This window comes from Lithobates pipiens, unplaced genomic scaffold (assembly GCF_037356315.1).
Source record: "Lithobates pipiens isolate NorthernLeopardFrog02 unplaced genomic scaffold, aLitPip1_a1.2 Scaffold_22, whole genome shotgun sequence".
In the NCBI taxonomy this organism is placed as follows: Eukaryota; Metazoa; Chordata; class Amphibia; order Anura; family Ranidae; genus Lithobates; species Lithobates pipiens.
The window spans coordinates 62,134,704-62,157,504 of record NW_027507784.1 but is presented as its reverse complement, the minus strand read 5'-3'; the positions used below and the strand labels follow the sequence as shown (position 1 = coordinate 62,157,504).

At 40.8% G+C, this 22,801-nt stretch overlaps 1 protein-coding gene across 1 annotated transcript in view; it reads left to right on the top strand.

The window, feature by feature from the left end:
* The first annotated feature begins 4,522 nt into the window (after positions 1–4,522).
* Positions 4,523–22,801, top strand: part of KCNJ3 (potassium inwardly rectifying channel subfamily J member 3) — a 422,894-nt gene continuing 404,615 nt past the window's right edge. Inside the window, exon 1 of the mRNA XM_077447665.1 lies at positions 4,523–6,157. Coding sequence (XP_077303791.1) covers positions 5,486–6,157 — 672 coding nt within the window. The 5' untranslated portion in view covers positions 4,523–5,485. The remainder of the gene's footprint in view (positions 6,158–22,801) is intronic.

Here is a 22,801-nt window from a genome sequence, read left to right as displayed (position 1 = left end):
TATATTTTTTGGGGATATTTATTATAGCAAAAGGTAAAAAATAATGCATTTTTCAAAAAAATTGTAGCTATTTTTTTGTTTATAGCGCAAAAAATTTAAACCGCAGAGGTGATCAAATACCACCAAAAGAAAGCTCTATTTGTGGGAAAAAATTTTTGTTTGGGAGCCACATGGCACGACCGCACAATTGTCAGTTAAAGCGACGCAGTGCCAAATCGCAAAAAGCGCTCTGGTCTTTGGCCAGCAAAATGGTCCGGGGCTTAAGTGGTTAATGAAAGCAGGGAGAGATCCAACCAGATCTCTGCGTGGTGATTGGCCACATCCGATCAGCAGGTATACAGCCACAATGGTTGGCTGTTACCTGCTGACAAACTCATGCCATGTCCAATCACAGCAGGGGGCGTGCGCATGTGTGCTGCTAAACCAGGACCTTCACTGTCGCGGTGCCCGGATATGCCGCCCGCTAGCAGTAAATGTATTGTTTGTGGGTGGCAAGTGGTTAAACGCACGTCTAAATCTACCCTAACTCATAAAACATTAATGTGCCTTTCACATGCTGGTTTTTTCTAAGTATTCATTTGAAAGGCCCACCAAAAAATGGAGTGAAGTACTAAATGACTCATTGCAATGTGAGTGGGCAGTCAGCTCTTTCTAGGTCAGATCGTACAAAGACTTGGATGTGTGGGGGAATGGAAGGTGCGCTACAATCATAAATAATATAATCATATCCATTCACCAAGTTACAATAGCAATGCATATAGATGGAACCTATTAATGTCATTTCAAAAGTCATTTTCAATGTTTTCAAATCTGCAGATTTCATTAAACTAATAATATGGCAATCCTGCCATGAAGGACCTTGCTTAAACAATTTCTCTAACAGGGTGATAACTCTCTGTCCGTGCCCGCCAGGTGAGCTCCTACATCACATAGATTTCTGATGAAATATACAAGCGGCTGTTTCAACACATATTATGCCGGCATAGGCAAGGAAAACTGTCCATGTAGCCATCACTTCTAAACATGAAGTGTCTTCAAAGAGGCGGCATGAGATCAACAGGAGTGAAATTCCCCAGAGCATTAAAAAAAAGAAAAAGAAAAAGGATTTAATTTTTATTTAAATACAATAATTTATCATACTCAGCATTTTAGCAAACTAAATGTTTTTGACGTTAAACCCAAAAACAAAAAGTAAATAAGTGACAACTTACCAGTTCTTTGATTTGGTGGCAACATTAGTTTCCTTTTTTTTTAGATTATTTCTTTTCCTTTTATTCTCACCTGAGGTTTCAGTCAGTAACGCTGTTTTCCACTTCCTTTAACAACTTGCCACCCGCCCTATAGCAGTTTCACGTATATATATATATATATATATATATATATATATATATATATATATATATATATATATATATATATATATATATATATATATATATATATATGTGTGTGTGTGTGTTAAATATATATATATATATATATAATCTCTATCTATATGTATGTGTGTGTGTGTGTGTGTGTGTGTGTGTGTGTATATGTATATGTGTATATATATATATATATATATATATATATATATATATATATAATGTGACCCAGCACTTCTGGGGTAGCGAGCGAGTGCCTGCCGCCGCCGGCTCGCTCCTGCTGAGATTTTACACAGCAGGAGGGGATCAGTGGTCACTGATTCCCAAAAAACTGTCAAAAGTGTCAGTTTAGTGTCTGATTTGGTTCACTGCAATATCGCAGTCCCGCTATAAGTCGCTGATTACCGCCATTACTAGTGAAAAAAAAATGCAAATTACATAAATACAGTATATCTCATAGCTTGTAGACGCTATAACTTTTGCATAAACCAATCAATATCTAGCAGAATACTGATTGGCCTAAACTGGTGAAGAAATTTGATTTTTTTTATTGCATGTGTTTAAGAACAGAAAGTAAAAATAAATAAATAAATAAATATATATATATATATATATATATATATATATACATTTTTTTTTTGGGGGGGTTTTTATAGCGCAAAACATAAAAAATGCAGAGGTGATCAAATACCACCAAAAGAAAGCTCTATTTGTGGGAAAATTAGGGCTTATGTTTTATTTGGGTACAGTGTTGCATGACCTCGCAAATGTCAGTTAAAGTGGCTGTAAACCCTTATAAACCACTTTGACCTACAGGTAAGACTAGATTAAGGCTTACCTGTAGGTCCAAGAAATATCTCCTAAACCTACACGGTTTAGGAGATATTTACAAAAAGACAGGCACCGCTGTCTACAGCGCATGCTATGCATACTAGCTCATTATGCCTTTGCCTTGCAGGTTGCATTTTTTATTTTATTTTTTTTAAAGTGCCTTTACTTCCTCTTCAAAGCAACGCAATATTATATCGCAAAAAATGGTCTGGTCATGAAGGGGGTAAATCTTCCGGAGCTGAAGTGGTTAACAGACAAAGCTGTCCAGCAAAAGTTGGTAGTTAGAGGGTTGATACAAACCATTTACCACTGACATGGGTGCTTACAATGATCAGCGTTTATTTATGAATATTTTTTGTCCCAAAAAAGGAAACAGTGACTGTTGCTGTAACTGCTTAATACATGTTATGTGGAGTTTTCCTTTAATTTGTTGGTCATGTCCATCTAAATCTACAAATCTATCTAGACAGCATGCAATATTATTGATCAAGAGGATATAGCTTGATGTTAAATTAGAAAACAAAAATCACTGGTTTGGTCTTTTATTTAATATTATTGTAAATGTGTTATATATGTGACAATCAATGGAATTACAACGGTACAATGATATTTGTTTTACAAAACATTTACAAAATATTAATAATAATTGAATAATAAGTAAAAATATTAAACATATAAAATATAATATAAAATATAATATGAGTTAATTTTCCAAATGTATGGAGATGTTTGCGATGCCCTGTAGATCAATTACTCCTATCAGAAGAGACCAACTGAAAGTGTCTATGGCCAGTTGGCCACCATTAAGGTTGTGTACCCCTGGCGGTGGTTATGGTGAACATAAACGCTTTGATTTAATTATCTAATCGATGTGCAATTAAATTGATCAAATCCACAAACGATCCAATAGCCATCATTTCCTTTTCAAGCAATTCAGACTCAGTTGTGATTGGATTCGATCAAACTGGGTCGATCAGCCAGGGCGGAATATTTTCGAGATACCGTATTTATCGGCGTATAACACGCACAGGTGTATAACACGCACATTCATTTTAAGAGGGAAGTTTCAGGAAAAAAACGTAAATTTTTGTATTGGCGTATAACACGCACACACCATTTGCACCTGATTTTCATGGTGAAAAAGTGAGTGTTATACGCCAATAAATACAGTACTTTGTTCGTCAGTATGATCACATTTCGGGCGACCAGATTATGAGATTACATGGTGAAAACACAGATGCGATTGATAACTTACAATCATACGTTCCGATTGTATCAATCACAATTCACTTCCCCATGATTATTTCTATCAAAAGGGACAAAAAAGAAGTGGCCACCACCACATATGTATTGCCATTGTGAGGTTGTCTATGGCTACCGATAGGATCACCACTAGTTAGTCCCCCCCAGCTTCAGCTAGTGTCAGATTGCACTATTGCCATCCCGCTATAAGTTGCTGATCACAGCCATTACTATATAAAAAAAAAAAATTAATAAAAATAATTAAAGGCAAATTCCAGTATCTTATACCATAGTTTGTAGATGTTCACACAAACCAATCAATAGACACTTTTTTTTAACCAAAGACACGTAGTAGGATACATTTTGGCTAAAATGTATGAAGAAATTATATTTTTCTATTTTTTTCTTTATTGGATAAGTTTTATAGCAGAAAGTAGAATATATATACACACACACACACACACACACACACACACACACACACACACACACACACACATACATACATACATACATACATACATACATACATACATACATACATACATTATTTATTTATTTTTTGGCCCTTTTTTTGTTTCTATCTCAAAAAAAAAAAAAAAAAAATTGTGATCAAATACGACCAAAGGCAAGCTCTATTTGTGTGAAAAAGAAAAAAAATATATGAATATAATTTGTGTATAGTATTGCATGACCCCGCAATCGGCAGTTAAAGTAGCGCGATGCTGAATTGCAAAAAATGGCTTCTTATAAATGGGTCAAAATCTTCCAGAGCTCAAGTGGTTAAGTCAAGGGAAATATATATATATATATTTTTGTTTCCTGCAAGAGGGGTCAGTGGAGTGCCCCTTTAATTTATAGACAGAGTTGGCACCTGTCCATGGTTCCTACAGGACAGTGTTCCTGGGTGCACCTGTCGTAATGTGCAAGCAATGGTGCATGCGTGCAATGATCTTGATGTGATGAGCCCTATGAATGGAAGTGCATGCTGTACAAGTGTGTGTGGGAAGATGTCCTCATTGTCTGTGTGTGTTGGGCACTGCAGTCTGAAAGCACGGTACAGATGGGGAGTGGAGGAGAGGAGCAGGCGGAGTCAGGGATCGCTGCAGCTGATCACATATACACACACACACACACACACATACACCAACACTATCTCCATTCTCCCTAACACACACTCACCACAATCACCATGATCCTTCCACCTCCCCCTGGAAGAAAAAAAGACTGGAGCTAATTCTCCCTGAGCGTGGTCCCTTCATGCCATCCACCTCACCACCACCTCCTCTCTCCCCTTGTCAGACCCTCTAAAGGATCTCCTGCAAAGAGTACAAGGATAGAGGCAGACCCTGTGAGCTCTGAGGATCATTAGTGTCTTTTGTTCACAACATCCCAGGAAGCTATAGGAAGAGTAGGCTGCTTGGAGAAAGCAATCCTGATGTTGCAACCTCAAATCCTTGCAAGCAAAAGACAGTTCTGCTCTGCTGAGCCTCTCTTTTTAAGGGGAGGGGGGACTATGCCTCTGTGAGACTGCAAGCCTGGACCTTCGCTCGAACCCATGTGCATTTGCTCAGTGATACTTTCAATGAGAGCCATCCTGAAAGACTTCCACCTGAACAGACGGGAGCGAGATTCGCTGTCACTCTTGTAACCAGATTGCTATATTTTTCCATTCCTTTTTTTTTTTTTGTTTCTTTCTGCATGCTAACTTAAAAGCAACGTGAAAGCTGCCGGAGATGCTGTGCTGCAGAACCCAAGCCAAAGGTATAGAGATCTGGGAATGAGATAATGAGATCATTTGTATTCTGTTTAAGAAGCTATTGACAATCAGTTTCGTAACCTGCTTTGACCAGTTCACACAACCTTTCAATGGATTCTGACGGATTATCAGGTTTGTAGCTTGGCGCAGGAGAATAGTACTTTGCCAGATATAGGTACCAAGGCTGTGGAAGACAACCAAAAAGAGACGACGAAAGGCCAGAATAATAAACGAACATTGATTTGCACATCCACTGAATCTGGCTGTTGTTGCTTTTTATCATATTATGTCTGCACTCCGAAGGAAATTTGGGGACGATTATCAGGTAGTGACCACTTCCTCCAGTGGATCTGGATTTAATCAAGCTGCCCCCAAAAAGAAAAGGCAGAGGTTTGTGGAGAAGAATGGCAGGTGCAACGTCCAGCATGGGAACCTTGGAAGCGAGACGAGCAGATACCTCTCTGACCTCTTCACCACCTTGGTGGACCTTAAATGGCGCTGGAACCTATTCATCTTCATCTTGACCTATACCGTCGCCTGGCTTTTCATGGCATCCATGTGGTGGGTCATTGCCTACATGAGAGGGGATCTTAACAGAGTACACGACGAAAACTACACACCTTGTGTAGCCAACGTCTACAACTTTCCATCTGCCTTTCTCTTCTTCATCGAGACCGAGGCCACCATTGGGTATGGATTCAGGTACATCACAGACAAGTGCCCGGAAGGAATTATTCTCTTCCTTTTCCAGTCCATCCTTGGTTCCATCGTAGATGCCTTTTTGATAGGCTGCATGTTTATTAAGATGTCCCAACCCAAAAAGAGAGCAGAGACTCTCATGTTCAGCGAACATGCCGTCATCTCCATGAGGGATGGCAAGCTCACCCTGATGTTCAGAGTGGGCAACCTCCGAAACAGCCATATGGTCTCCGCTCAAATTCGCTGTAAATTGCTTAAAGTAAGTATACACAACTTCAATTTTTTTTTTAAAATCTTGTCGCTTTAAACCTTTGTGGCACTATGTAGTTCAGCATGTTCGAAAAAAGACAAAAACACACCACTCTGTAATTTTCACATAGCCATAGTCTCCATGTCCAATTTAGCTTGGAGGTTACACGACTTCATTATGCCGATTGAAGGGTTATTTTAGGAAACTGCCAGGGATGTTAAATCAATACATATAAGAGAAGAACGCGAATAATAGGAAAATAATTTGTAAGCATCTAAAAAAGAGGCTAACTTTTCGATATTAAAAAAATAAATAAAAAAAAAACACACACACATACATACACAAAATGTCAGATGAAATGTAAAAATATCATTGCTGAAAAAAAAATCACAGCTTGCTTAAAAGAGTTTTTACACTTTCCACTAAATCTACATATGAAATGTGGTGACCTAGAAAAGCTTTGCAAAGGTATTAACTGTGACTGTATTTGTGCAGATTCTAAAAGCATAATTTAACATCTATTTTATTGCAACAAAATATAGTATTAGGCCTAGGACAATTGTGAAGATAGACTTGGCCGTAGAGTACACAGCATCAACTAGCATTGCATCTTAAAGGGTGATCTGGCATCAAGGAATTTATGCCACCCAACAGTCCATCGTTTGGAGGGACTGTCCCTCTTTTAGAACCAAGTCCCTCTTTCTTCCTTGGTTGTCCCTCTTTTTGGACAGATAGGCCTCTATAATAAAGGCAATATTTAATTACCAAAGTATTATGCTAAACTTTTCACAAAGACCCTTTTATTATCACAAAGCCAGTATAAAGGGAACATAGTGATGAGAAAACTTGTGTGGGTTTAGACATTATTTTTTTTTATCTTATTCATTCTTCGTGATCCATGTAACTGGAGACATGGCAGGGGTGTGTTCTTTTCCTACATTCCCTCTTTCTCATCTAAGAAAATTGGGAATTATGTGAATGGTTAGACCACTGCCAGCCCAGCTCTCACATATATGTGTGCACCAATATCCTGCAAAGGTCCCACTTTGTAGGAACAAACTCCTAGGCTGAAGAACACATGGGCATCATTTTTATAGTTGAAACTTGCAATAGGTAACCCTTAAATAGTACTAGATACTCATGACCAAACCAAAGTACAAAAAGACAGCCAACACCATCTTTTCCACAATTCCACGTGACATTGCATGTCACTAGTTATATTTATTGGAAGAGGAGTTTTGGTACTCACAAAATACTTGTGGCCTAGACATTTTATGGATAACTGAGGAAAACACATACATGATGCTATTGTAAGTGGTCAGCTAGAAAAATGAATGTCTTCAATAACCACAGAATGAACTGTGGCAAGATTATTTTCCAGGATACCATTAAGACCAGGATTTCCCAGCCTGGGTTTCATGGAACCCTAATCTTCCTCCAGAGGTTGCTAGGAGTTTGTTGAGCAATGAGCAATTTCTGCCTCTAAGTTCCCACTGACACCATTGATCTTTTTAGCTATCTGTAAGGGGGTCATTTTTCCCCAATAATTACAAGTGTAATACACCAAAAATCACAAGTGTAAACACCAAAAAAGACCACTTTCTAAGAGATCGCAGAATAATCTGATGTATTATGACTTGTGTATATATAGTCATTTTTTAGCAAGGATTCCTTGAGACTTGAAATTTTTTTCATGGGTTCCTCTGTGTTGAAAAAGACGGACATAGACACTCCAAATGTTGTCTAATTTGCCTAAAATCACAGACTTTACAATCCTGTTGGTCATATATATATATATATATATATATATATATATATATATATATATATATATATATATATATATATATAATTTTTTTTTTTTTAACCAGAAGAGCAAATTATCCAGAATTGGTCATTTCCCACTCCATGAGTAACTCCATGTATAAGCAGTGTTGCATTCTTGACAAGCCAAATACATTTTGTGATATACGTTCTTAGTATACACAGAATTCTGACCAAAGCCAAGTAAAAGTACTCTTTCAACAACATGGCATTTTTTTGTGACCGTGGAATTTAGCACATTTTTCCACCTTGCTAAGATTTGAGTTGCTTAACCACATGCTTACTGGGCACTTATACCCCTTCTTAACCAGGCCAATTTCCAGCTTTCAGCACTCTGACACTTTGAATGACAATTGACCGGTCATGCGACAATGTACCCAAATTACATTTTTACACATAAATAGAGCTTTCTTTTATTGATATCTAATCACCACTGGGCTTTTTACTAAAAAAACTAAAAAATACCGAAAATTTCGAAAAAAAAAAAGATTTTTTTCCATATTTTGTTAGAAAATTTTGTAAACTGGTAATTTTTCTCCTTCACTGATGGGCACTGATAGGCTGCACTGGTGGGCACTGATAGGCGGAACTGATGAGCACTGATGAGGCGGCACTGGTGGGCACTGATCAGGAGGCACTGATGAGGCTGCACTGATGGGCACTAATAGGTGGCACCGATGGGCAATGATAAGTGGCACAGAGAGGTGGCACTGATAGGGAGCACCGATGGGCGCTGATGGCATTGATGGGTACTGAAAGTGGCAACAATGGGCACTGATAGGCAGCACTGGCGGGTACTGATCAAGAGGCACCATTGATGAAGCACTGATGGGCACTGATTGGCAGCACTGATGGGCACTGAGGTAGCACTGCTGGGAATTGATTAGCAGTACTGATGGGCACTCATATGTGGTGTCGGTGGGCATGGATTTGCAGCACTGGAGGGCACTAATTAGCAGCACTGGCGACACTTAGGGGACCAATGTCCCTCTAAGAGAAGCCAGTTACCGGATTTATTTTTTTCTTCACGCTGACAGCATTTACTTTCGAGATCAGCTGTAACTGGCTGACAGTTGATCACGTGGTAAATGGCACACTGTGATTGGCCCTTTACCCTGCTCTGTGATCAGCTGAGTCCCAATAACTCGGCGATCACAGAGTGCCCCCTGCACTCACCCCCCGTGGTGCACCTGCGGTGTGAACATGGGAGGATGTTCATGGGCAACCTCCTGGCATTTGAGGTCCACGCTGTTGCCGACTTTCAGGTATAGTGGGGACATCAAGTGGTTAAAGTGATTGTAAACAATCACTTGTAAAAGTTTAAAATGGAAATGAAAGGCAAATCATTTTTGTATAGATATAAAAAAACATTAAAAATACATTTTTCCCTTTTTTATAAGTGATCACATTCCCTCTGTTCTCAGCTGCATAAGAACTGGGGGAGGAGGAGAAACATCAGTACACTGAGCCTCCCAGTGACAGGCTGTGCAGCGTGGGGGCATGTTGGGATAGAGAACTGAGTATGGTCTGCTGTTCTGCTTAGTATGTTTCGATTTTTAATAGGAAAGCAGAGGGACTGGCAGGAACACCAGGGATTTTGCACAAAGCGAGCAATACAAAGGGAACAGGAGACTCTGTCACACAAGTACACGGTAGAGCAGGCACATATTAGGAATATGAAGTGTTGGGGTAACAAACGCTTTAAAGTTGATGGCCATGTATGCAGAGATTTCTTTCATTCAGCCTGTGGGCTTAATGAAATAAAATAAACATATTCCTCAATTCACGGTAAACAGTGAGAATGGACGGATCCCTCTTTCCGTGTTATTGTCAGAATACCCAAACAGTGTCTGCATCTGATTAGACTCTGGCAATCTTCAGCCAACAACTTTCCACCTGGCTCCTTTAACAAAAGTGGATTGAACAGTCAACTGTTGATCAGCCAGGCGGTGTCAACAGGGGCAACCACGGCTTGAGTTTCTATGAATTCAACATCAACTGGCAAAAATTTGAACCAAGTTTATTAACCTTTTAATAACCATATTTTTTAGGGGTTTGGGTATTCACAAGCTTTACTCCATGGAGATATTTTAAAAAAATCCATATTTTTATAGGTATGTGCCATGAGCTCTTTGTTTTCTAGTAATATCATTTTGTACAATATTTTTTCTTTCAATTTTTAGTAACAGGCACCCTTTAAGTGAATAGGCTTCCATTTTTTTTCCAAATACACCCGTGTTACATAATGCATGTTGTGCATATTTCAGCCTTTTTTTGCAGAAGGTTTACTTTGGTGCCGTCATGGTAACAAACGGTGGATTTACTGGCTTCTCAGGGGTTAACCTTTACCAGTTATTAAAGGCCTTACTTGACTTTCGTGGCCTTTTAAATCCGTCAGTAAATACTTAGCTACATGCTCATTTAGCAACTCATCCATCACTGTTATAGATCAACACATTTATTTGTTCATATAACTTTCTAGCTTAATGATCACCTGGAGGAGTCTACTTGTTTGTTGACTGTATTTTGCTTGGTCAGGTTCCAACGCTATTGATTTGTGGTGCTATCCCTGTCATTTATCCTCTCTGCAGTCTATTCTGATCAGTGCACTGGCTTAGTCTATCCTTAATGACAAAATGGAAATTCTAGCTAGAAAAAAAACATTTTTTTATATACTGTATATGTTGCTTACGAGTCTTTGGAAAAAGAATGCAACATCAAGTTTTTTTCTTTTGGACTGATAGTTTTTTTTAAAGGTCCTCTTTGGGCATAAAACGCTAATTGGAATAAAAAAAAAAGAGGACCCCCCTGCTACTGTGTAGAAGAGACCTTCAATGACCATTACACTGGCCATGGATGGTTCGCATTTAGGGTGATTCCCTGCAAATCACTTGAAATTCAAGCTATGGGTGAGCCTGCAAGCACCACCCAGCTTGACAAAAGCAGATTTCAAAATTTACTAGCAAATTAATTATTATCAGATATAGTCACTGTTCAGCAGCACTTTCTAGTATTCAGGCAGCTGCGGGCTGAATAGGAGGAAATCAAGACCTGTACGGCTAAAGCAGAACTAAAGGCAAAAATACTTACCTTTTATGCCAATGCTCTCATGCCTGTGAGGTCCCTTGCCGGTGCTGGTATCTTCTTCATATCAGATATCAGTCTTGGGCCTATTTGATTGGTTAGCATGGGATGACATTACTGTCAAGCATGCACAGGAGTACAGTCATCCTAGAACACAGTTAGTGTGTCGGCATGCAACCTGAGCTGTGCATGCCAAGCTCAGTGTACATTCTACTGGGGATTGCAAACAAGCAGGTACTGTAAGTGTACTTTATTGTGGAAGATATATTGCATGTCTCTTCTGCAATAAAGAGTCTGCTAGTTCGCACATTTTTGTTTCCAACTTTAGTTCCACTTTAACTTAAAGCACAGTGGCAGAGTGGCACATTGGTGTAGTGGGTAGCACTCTTGCCAAGCAGTAAAAATGGGCGCTGGTTTGAATCCCAACCACAGGACTACCTGCCTGGAGTTTGTATGTTCTCCCTGTGCCTGTGTGGGTTTCCTCCCACACTCCAAAGCCCTTGTACACATGGTCCGACATTCCGACGGAAAATTGTCCGATCGGACCGTGTTGTCGGATAATCCGACCGTGTGTGGGCTTCATCTGACTTTTTCCGTCGGAATGTACGACCAACGAAGTTTGAGAGCTGGATATAAAAAATTTCCGACAGCATGATCCGATCAGACTTTGTCCGATCGTTTGTAGAGAATTCCGATCGGACAAAGTGCCACGCATGCTCAGATCAAATTCCTAGACCAAAGCTATTGGCTACTAGCCTGAACGTAGTCCCGTCGTAACAAAATAACATCATCACGTTATGTACGATCGGATTTTCCGACAACTTTGGACAAACTTGGACAAAATCCGTCTGACAAAATCCGACGGATTTTGTTGTTGGAATGTCCAACCGTGTGTACGGGGGCAAAGACATGCTGGTAGGTTAACTGGTTTCTGTCCAATATTGGCCCTAGTATATGAATGTGAGTTGGGGACCTTGAATTGTGGGCTCCTTGAGGGTAGGGACCAATGTGAGTGTGCAATGTATGTGTGGAGCGCTGTGTAAATTGACGGCACAATATGGGTACCTTAAATAAATAGTAATATAATATATGAGCATCTTAATGAGACGCAATGTAAAGGGATAGGGACAATTGTAAACACGTACCCAGGTTCAGGTTGACCTAGATGGACTAGTGTCTTTATTCAACCTTACTAACTATGTAACTATGGAGTTCCACCCATATAAAAGTCAGGTGCTGACTTTTAATAATCAAATACTCACCTGTCCCACGGTCCAGCGATGCGAACAAAGCCCCAATCCTCTCCCCCTCCTCTCCTCTGCATTGTGACTGTGGGTGCCCAGCTGTGGCCTCACAGCCGGGCATGCACTGCGCATGCTGTGCTGCGATTAGCCGGGCAAGTTTGCACGGAGGGAGGGGGGAGAGGTGAACTTCCTTCCATCCCCGCGGAGCCCCGGGAGGAAGTGGGAGCTGGATGCCCCCTAAAAAGAGGGTATCCCCCCCCCCTCCAAAAAAAATTACATGCCAAATGTGGCATGTCAGGGGGTCACCTTCACTTAAAGCGGAAGTTCCATTTTTGGGTGGAACTCCGCCTTAACTTCTCTTTTTTGCTTCCCTCTCCCTGTCATCTGTACTGCAGCCCCAGTAAAGAAACCCCTACACTTAAATATGGGAAATGAGAGAGAAGAAGTATGACTTATCAGTATTCTGCTGCTCCTTCACTGTCCAGTCACAGAGATGCCTAGACTGTATTGCTTAACTGCAACAAAGAAAATACAGGTCATCAGTTTTTTTTTTTATTTATCACTACAAAACAAGAAATAGGTGGTGCACCGGCCTAGCACATTACAATAATACACCGTTTATTGATAAATAAAAGAAAGAACCAAGAGCCGACTGTCTTCAGATCAGCAACGTATGTCCTATAGTACAGGAAGACCCCTTTTGCATCTAATAAGGTTTACGCATTTCAAGAGGCAATCTCTTTCTTCTTTATAGCCAAAAGAAGATTGAGTGTATGAAGTCATTTCCATTTATGCCAGATTCACATGCGTGAATTGCACTCTAATACACCAAGACTACACATTTGTATTGTAGTTCATTGCTGTGTGTTGCGTTAGAAAAAAAAGGGTCATATTAACATGCAATATAAGGGGCTCTTGGTGTTTTTTGTTTGTTTTTTCTTTTTTTTGTATTTGCTTTGATGTTCCATGACTTTATTTTTTTCTTTATTTTTTTATTTTTTCACTGCCTGTGTTTTCTTTCTGTGCAAAAGATTTTTCAGATAATAAAGGCTTATTTTTCTTCAACGTTTCCAGGATGGCAGGGGTAACCCTCAGGAGCCATTAAAATCCAATTGCACCCTTAATGCCCTTTATTTTACCTTTCCCATTGACTCCAACGCATTGTGCCAGAATGGAGAAATGTCACTGATATATCCTGAATTTCTCAGAAATGTCAGAGAAATTAAAGCTCCATGTTTCACCTATCCTTAGCAGTCAATCGCCAGGGCCCAGAGCTTTCCCAAGGAATCCTTTAAGGATAGACTTATAGGACCTGCCAGTGCTGACTTTCAATGTGACTGTACGCTTACTTCACCCAGGTCCTCTCTCTCCTGTCCCCTCCCTCTTACACATTTTCTAAAGAAGAAATGTATGTAAACATGTAAAACTTTTGACTTTTTTTTTTACTTGCTAAATCCTCACTTAGGATGACATCACGGGGGTCGGTGCCAGAACGCTGATAGAGACCTGCGTCATGCGTGTGCATGCATGGGGGGGGGGGATGGCACATGTGCAGACACACCATGCGGATCTCTGCCAGGTTCCCTAGAGTCGCTGTGCATCTGTGCATGCCCCAGATATTTATTAAAGATGGTGGTGCTGGAGAAGCTATAGTTTTTTTTCGTTTTTTACAGGGACAGTGTTAGAGATTTTTCTTTTTTTTCAGGGGTTAGGTCGCTTAAAGCTACTCGTTAATTTAGCAAATAAGATCATACTGGGGGTTATTTACTAAAACTGGAGCAGCTTTGCATAGAAACCAATCAGCTTACAGGTTTTATTGTAAAACTTAATTTAACAAGCTAAACTTAGAAGCTGAATGGCTACCATGCACAGCTGTACTGGATTCTGAGTGCTTCAGTTTTAGTAAATCTATCCCACGGTGTTCACTGAGAAGCCACAACTCTGTCTTTTTTAAATTACCTAGAACATAATTGGGCTTTTAAAATGAACACAGCTTAACATTATTTACTGAACCAATAAAGAAGTTTCATTAGTAGACTCCTTTAGTAAATTGGCCCCAGTAAAAGAAAAATTAGGACAATTGAAAGATGTCCAACATAATACATTTGGTACTTATGCCATTCAACAATTCAAATGGAACTGCTGCTAAAACACAAGCCAACATGTATCAACACTGCAATGAATAAGGCCTTATGTCTCAGATCTGTATTTAACCCTTCTACCCACTAGAACAGGAGTCTCCAAACTTTCGAAACAAAGGGCCAGTTTGCTGCCCTTCAAACTTTCAGGGGGCTGGACTGTGGGTAATCGAAGTACAAAATGCCCTGACATCAGTGGATGTAAAGAATGCTGAAGTTTGGGTGGTCAGTGGAAGTAAAAACTATTTACATCATTGGTGTCAGTGGAAGGTATAGTGCCCCATCAGTGGTGTCAGTGGGCGTAATAGTGCCCCATCAGTGGTGTCAGTGGGCGTAATAATGCCCCATCGGTGGTGTCAGTGGGCGTAATAATGCCCCATCAGTGGTGTCAGTGGGAGGAATAGTATCCCATCAGTGGTGTCAGTGGGCGTAATAGTGCCCCATCAGTGGTGTCAGTGGGCGTAATAATGCCCCATCGGTGGTGTCAGTGGGCGTAATAATGCCCCATCAGTGGTGTCAGTGGGAGGAATAGTATCCCATCAGTGGTGTCAGTGAGATAGAGTTTTCTTTTGGTGGTATTCATTCACCACTGGGTTTTGTTTTTCTTTTTTCTTCTAAATAAACGAAAAAAGACGTTTTTCTCAATTCCAAAAATAATGAAACTCTGTATTTAATATTTAACTCATCAAATGCTTTTTTTTTTTTAAATGCAAGCAGTGAAAGTACCGGCATTTGACCTGGTATCAGATTATCACAAGCAGATCTCAGTCTGGAAGTGGTAAAAGCAGCATAAGGAGCCAGTCAGTTCTACTGATGTGCTAACAAGGGACATGCTAATAGGGTAGAGAACAGAGTGCTGCTTTTTTTCACTATTCAATGAAAAAAAATTCAATTCAAGTCAATAAATAATGAAACATTTTGAATGAAGGAAAAAAACTGCAGTAAAATAATCTGTTTCCTTTTAGCTTTTATTAGGACACATAACTAACTAAATCAGGGCGCTCACATGCACATACCCTTTAAATATAATTTTACTTTTGAGCAAATGTTAAAGGGAACCTGTGAGGACAGACATGTTTTAAGAGGCTGCAGATTTGTTTAAGGTTTAGTTCTGCTTTACCCGTTACTAATCGAGTGAAAGTTAGAGAAGCAATGCAGTGTGTGACTTACCTCTGGATGAACAGCAAGCCAGAAGCAGCATGGCTGCAAGCTTATTTGATAAAAGCTATTTTTATGACTTTATAAAGCTCAGTTAACCAAGGCAACCCATCGGATATCTTTAATGTAGTCGGATAGATGGAAACTGATTGGTTGCTATTTTAGGTTATTAGACTTTGGGGAAGGTTTCCTAAAACTGGAGAGTGAAAAATCTGATGCAGCTCTGCATAGTAGCCAATCAGCTTCCAGGTTTTATTGTGAAATCTTATTTGAACAAGCTAAAGTTAGAAACTGATTGGTTCCTGTGTATAACTGCACCAGATTCTGAGTGCTCGTGTTTTAGTAAATACCCTTGTGTGAGCTTTGTTTATGAGCATTTTACAGTAGTCGGTAGTAGTAGTCTAAATGTGTTATAGACAAAAGTGCAGTTTGTTTGGTAAGTCATTGGATGACATTCAGATGTTTGTACATCACAAGATCTCTGACTTATTTTTCCTGCAACAGATTAGCAAAAAAACATATACTGTATGGTCAGTGTTTTGAGGAAATCTTACCATCACACCTATATAAACTTGTCGGACATCTTATTTCACAACATAGGAATTAAAACAGATTTGGCCTCCCCTCCGCAGCTATAGCAGCCTCCAGCCCTTAGGGAAGAACTTCAACAAGAGTTTGGAGTGTTTGTGGGAATTTGTGCCCATTCATCCCAGAAAAATATTTATGAGGTCAAGTGCCGAGTTTGGAAATAGATGACCTGGTTTACAATCGGTATTTCAATTCATTTCAGTAGGGTTGAGGTCAGGGCTCTAGAGTTTCTCCAAACCAAACACATAAAAACATGTCTCTATGGACCTGGCTTTATGCATATGTGTATATTTATGATGGAACAGAAAAAAGGCCTTCCCCAGAACCATAACTGAAACCTTTACAGCCCCAGTGCAAGAAGCCATGAAAGGCCCCCCCTGACCACTGGCCAGGGCCCATCCCTCTTAGCCTGGTGACAGAGCGCCAGTGCCCGGTCACATATTTTCGACCCAGGTAGTTCCGCCACTGGTCTCAGTAGTTCTTTATTTTTGTTCTTTTTTTAAAAATGTTATACCTTTTTTTTTTTCTCTTTTTTTTTTATAATTTTATTTTTGTTCTTGTTCAAATATTTAAATAATATTCAAATAATAAGTTACAAAAGAGCCACAAGAAAACCATATAGATAATAACAGTGCCCAGGAAAATTCCAGAGGAACGCAGGATGCAGTCTCTATGACAAAGTATCAAAATAGCACACCTGAGAAGGTTACATCTGAGCAATGTATAGGTGCTAAGCAACAAGGAAATTGCATTAATGTGACAAAAACAAAGTACTATAGACTCTCAGGGTTCCCTAACTGGGAATGAAACCATATGCTGCTACAACAACCATGGTCATGAGGTGTAGGCTTGCATATAAGCACTGTGCAAAATAGGCATTACAATATGGGCAAAAAAAGGGAACACTGAACTTGTTATTGAGAATAACAGCAGTGAGCCCAATGTTACCCTGGGCAACACTCACTAGGGTGCAATTTTATTTTTTATTAGTTATGAATTTACAGAGTCAGTGTTTGGTAGGGGTGGGTAGGGATTGCAGGGGTTGCAATTGGGATCCAGCCCTATGCTCCAGAGGGCTAGTGCAGCTCCCCGTACAGCTGGATAGGAAGGGTGGTGGTGGAGGCATATAGAGGAACTGATCCCTTCAATTTTACTCCTGCAGATGCAGAAAGCCTGCTTCTCCTCCTCTTTCTCCTGTAGGCATCTAGCAGCTGCAGGAGGAAAATCAAGGAATCGGTTCCTCTATATGCCGCCCCTCCAATCTAGGTATACAGAGGAGACGCATGCGCCTTCTGAAGCATGAGGCCGGATGGCAATTGTAACCCTTATAGGTACATCTGCGAATAGTTTGTACAAGGTTGAGAGCTCACAAGGTTTTTTTGTCACTCTGGAAAACCTTTATCATATTAGAACACACAGTGCAGTTCCCACAACCAACAGATTTAACACTACCAAAGCCCCTAAGAAGGGCCAAACCCCCAAATTAGTTGCCTTTGTGTATGTGTTATGTCATACACTAATAAAGTGAGCATTGTTCTTTAACTGCCCATAATATCCAAGACTTCCTATTCAATCATTACACTCCTCCACAATCTTTAATGGTCTAAAATGTCTTTGTCGGCTGTAAAAGTACTCTTTGCTGGACCTGAACCTCAATAATTTGGAGATGTGCCCTCATGGCTTAGGCAATGTAATGATCAGATGTCCACAAATTTTGGCCATGTAGTGTAAATGTTGATACCTTATCAATGCAATATCCTGGGTACACAGCAGACAAGCTCATTAGCCTTGACAGCCTTGAAGAGTCATTGGCCTTGGCTGCATGTTAAGGTCCAAAGATGTCCAGTGCATGTACATTCCAGTCTGATCCCATCAAGACTATTTTCTAATATCTACTGGGAACCCTCTGTTATGCTTAAGTTTTTTACTTTTTTAATTTAAAAGATATCTGAACCCGAGGATAAAAATGTAATATACTGTGGTGTGTACCAGTCCTGTAGATGTGGTGTATGCATGGTTTTCTTTTTTTTTTTTTCAGGCTACACACTGTTTTTACAGAATATACCTATTGATCTTTCCATAAGTGTCCTTGTCACTTCCTGTGGGTGGAACTGAAATCACAAACAATGTTATCTTCCTGTACATTATGAATCCACCACCATCTAAGTAAGATGAGGAGAAGAAACATGTTTTAAAGGGATTGTAAAGACAGAAGGTATTTTTTATCTTAATGCATTCCATTCATTAAGATAAACAACCTTTTGTGTGTAGCAGCCTCCCCAGCACCCCATAGTTACCTCTCTCCAGTGATGTCCAAGAATGTCTAAGTTGTCCAGGACATTCCTCCTGAATGGCTGAGACACAGCAGTGATGCCATTGGCTCCCATGGCTGTCAATCAAAGTCAGTCAGCCAATCAGGGGAGAGAGGGGACAGGCACTACACTACAAATTGAAGCTGAACTCATAGGTTTTACATAGATAAATAAAAGCTGATCATTTGAAGCACCCCTGTCAGTGGTAAACAGTTTCTCTAATCCCTGTAACTGGGCTTAATAGTGCTTTAAAGAGTGGGGAGATAACGTCTTCATGTGATGTCTATCTGGCAGCAGTTTCTTCAAAGCTCTCCTGGACATTTTTCTGTGTAGCAGACTCCTTTGAAAGTTCATTCTCTGAGTAACCACCTTCCGGGATTAACAGGCCCTAACACAGGCCAGTTTAGGTCTTTGGGCCTTGGCTCAGGTTTTCTCTCCAGGCAAAGGGCCTGGGAGGCAAGGACCTCTCTATGCTCACATCCTCCTCAGGCAGCAGGCCTGAAAAGCAATGACTTCTTGGAACAACATCCTATCCAGGCAAGCCCTGGGAGGGAAGAACCCTTCTAGAAGGCCTCTTAAGATATGTATCCTCTTCCCCGGCCCACATCACTAGCATGTAGCCCTTAGGCCCCTTTCACAAGGGGTGGAATCCATTCAAGTGGATCCACCTGCTCTGTGGCAGATCTCTCTGCTGATCCCTACCGAGCAAGCGGATGACAAGTTTGTGTCCCGTCCACTAAGAAGAGTGGACACAGACACAGCCTGCTGTTCTCTATGGGGTGGTCGGATGGAAATGAATTGCATATCCGTTTCCATCCGATCCACTGGATGGATGGCAAACGTATCCTCATCTGTCTGTTTTTAGCGAACCGGATCGGATGTCGGCGGCGAGAGACAGCAGACACATGTCCATAGAGAACAATAGATAGTCTGATCGGCTTTATCACCCCATACATTCTTAGCCCTTGTACACACGGTCGGAGATTCCGACGGAATGTGTCCGACAGGAGCGTTTTGTCGGATATTCCGTCTGTGTGTGGTATGCATCGGACTGTTTCCATCGGAATATCCGTCGGACCAAATTTTCCAACTTGCCGGAAATATTTTCCGACAAAATGCTCCGATCGGACATACTCCGATCATGTGTAGAGAATTACGATCGGACAAAGTGCCACGCATACTCAGATCAAATTCCTACATCAAAGCTATTGGCTACTAGCCTGAACGTAATCCCATCGTAACGAAATAACGTCATCACGTTCTGAACGATCTGATTTTCCGACAACTTCGTCCGACCGTGTGTATACAACAGTTTTGGGCAAAATCCGTCGGACAAAATCCGACAGACAAAATCCGATGGATTTGGTTGTCGGAATCTCCGACCGTGTGTACAAGGGCTTAGTTCTCACTCTATCTGCTAGTGAGCATTCCCAAGTAGCAGGCAGAAGCAAACAATGTCCTTGGGCTTAGGGAAACCAAACAAATCCAGATAACAAAACTCTGGTTACAAAGGCAAACTAGCTGCAAACATATGACTCCATTCACACTTGTATGACTCCAAAATTGCTTTGAACTACATGAAGTGCGTGAACTACTTTGAAGTTGCTGCTACTTTAAGTTGTGCATAAATAATAGATATCATTGGAAAACATGGGGAATGACTTCTTATTTAACTTTGATGTCCAAAGTTGCATGACATGTCGCACAAGTGTGAACGGAGCCTTAGACCTGGGACACTTCAGGTTAAAGCAGGGTCTCTACACACACAATCAAAAAGAATGACAAATAACATTTACCTAACTGATAAGAGAAATAGTAATCTTAGGTCTTGCTCTCAGACAGACTGGCAGGCTGCTGAGTTATGATGGTCTTACAGCCCTCTCTCTGCTAGACAGGCTGTGTAACGAACTTGTTAAATGCCATAAGAACTGATGACAACAATCTCTTCTAAGTTTTCCAAATTTGAGAAGCAGTCCAGAAGCTTAACCGGTTCCCGACCAGTGCACGCCGATGTACGTTGGCAGAATGGCACGGCTGGGCAAATGGGCGTACCTGTACGTCCCTTTAAATTTGCCATCGTATGCGTGCTGGCCGGGGCCTCCATGAGTCGGGTCCCGCAGACTTGATGTCCGCGGGGCTACCCGCGATCATCTCGTGGAGAGGAAGAATGGGGAGATACTAATGTAAATAAGCATCTCCCCGTTCTGCCTAGTGACAGTGTCACTGATCACAGCTCCCTGTGATTGGGAGCTATGATCAGCGATGTGTCACAGCTAGCCCATCCCCCCTACAGTTAGAACACATCCCTAGGACACACTTTACCCCCTACAGCGCCACCTAGTGTTAACCCCTTCATTGCCAGGCACATTTACACAGTAATCAATGCAATTTTAATCGCACTGATTGCTGTATAAATGTGAATGGTCCCAAAATGTCCGACGTGTCCGCAATAATGTCGCAGTCATGATAAAATCACTGATCAGTGCCATTACTAGTGAAAAAAAATTATTATTAAAAATGCCATAAAACTATCCCCTATTTTGTAGACGCTTTAACATTTGCGCAAACCAATCAATAAACGTTTTTTTTTTTTAACCAAAAATATGTATAAGAATACTTATCGGCCTAAACTGAGGAAAAAAAAATATTTTTTTATATATTTTGGGGGGATATTTATTATAGCAAAAAATAATGCGTTTTTTCAAACTTGTCGCTATTTTTTGTTTATAGCGCAAAAAATAAAAACCGCAGAGGTGATCAAATACCACCAAAAGAAAGCTCTATTTGTTGGAAAAAAAAAAGTCAATTTTGTTTGGGAGCAACATCACACGACCATGCAATTGTCAGTTAAAAAGACGCAGTGCCGAATTGCAAAAAGTGCTCTGGTCTTTGGCCAGCAAAATGGTGCGGGGCTTAAGTGGTTAAGGCTGGGTTCACACATATGCGAACTGGATGCGTGTTTCCCCGCATCCAATTTGCGTGACAGGAGAGTATGATTGGCTCTCAATGGATCCGGTTCACACCTGTGCGTCTTTGGCTTCTGACCCAATTTGGACCTGAAGTGGTGAAAAGGGGTGCACCGGACCCCCGCTGTGAGCCGCGGGCGCAGCAAGTATGAACGCAGGCTCAAATGAAAAAAAAAAATGACATGTATGCTTCAAGCTTCAATTTATAATTGTTTTATCTTGTTTACTTAAAATTCTGTGTACATTTAGTCTCCTGCTCATAAATACCTAAGAATCATTCCCGAAATCTCCATCTGCATCCATTTCCTTTACAACAGTTCCTAGAATTCATCTGCTCTCTCAACATCTCCCTTTGTAGCCACCCATTTAGATGCACTAAAATCTAGTGCAGCCACCTTATTGAAGGACTGGTAAGCCTCAATATAATAAAATTCAGTTTTTTGGTATTGAATCTCTTGAATCATTTTTAAACAGAGAAGTCACTGATGTAAAAATCTGTAGAACCCCATTACACAAGCAATCATTTATATACGGGATTTCATGAGATGCTGTGGGAATAATGCACGATTAATCTCACAAGGTGAAATGTGTATGTTATAAAGAAGTAGAAGAGAATGATACATTCAAGTGGATGGATGATTGATCCTGGAACAGCTAGGTTGATGGAATACAGTATAAGCATACTCTAGTACAATTTGTTTCTTAAAGTGGTTATAAAGGATTTTTATTTTTCAAATAACAAGCATGTTATACTTACCTGCTCTGTGCAATAGAAATGTACAGAGTGGCCCCAATCCTCCTCTTCTTGGGTCCCCGACTGGTGCTGGTGTTCCTGGCTCCTCCTCTCTTGCTGGTGCCCTCAATAGCAAACAGATTCCCATGGTGGTCACCCGCCCCATTAACACAGACAGCCCTGCCCCCCGCTTCCTAGTCACTGGAGTTGATTGACAACTATCAATCTGCCAATGAGGAAGGAGACAGCAGCAAGGGCCGCTGCTCTCGTGCATGTCACTGGATCGGATCAGGCTCAGGTAAGTATAGGAGGGGGGGGGGGGGGGGTTGCTGGACGGCTTCTACAGCAGAGAAGGTTTTTACCTTTATGGCTGGGTGGGAGCTTCCCCATTCTGACTGGACGTACCCGTAGGTCGCTCAGGATGGGTGCCTGCGCTTGGCTGTGCAGCAGCAAAATCCTGTGATAGCTGTGACCTTCGGATGCAGCCCATAACAGATCGGGACATGGGGGCTGTGATTGGCGAGTGGGGGATGCTGCAGCCTCTGTGACAGCTCTCTGTGTAACTGATGATTTTACATAGAGAGCTGTAGATCACACAGACTGCAG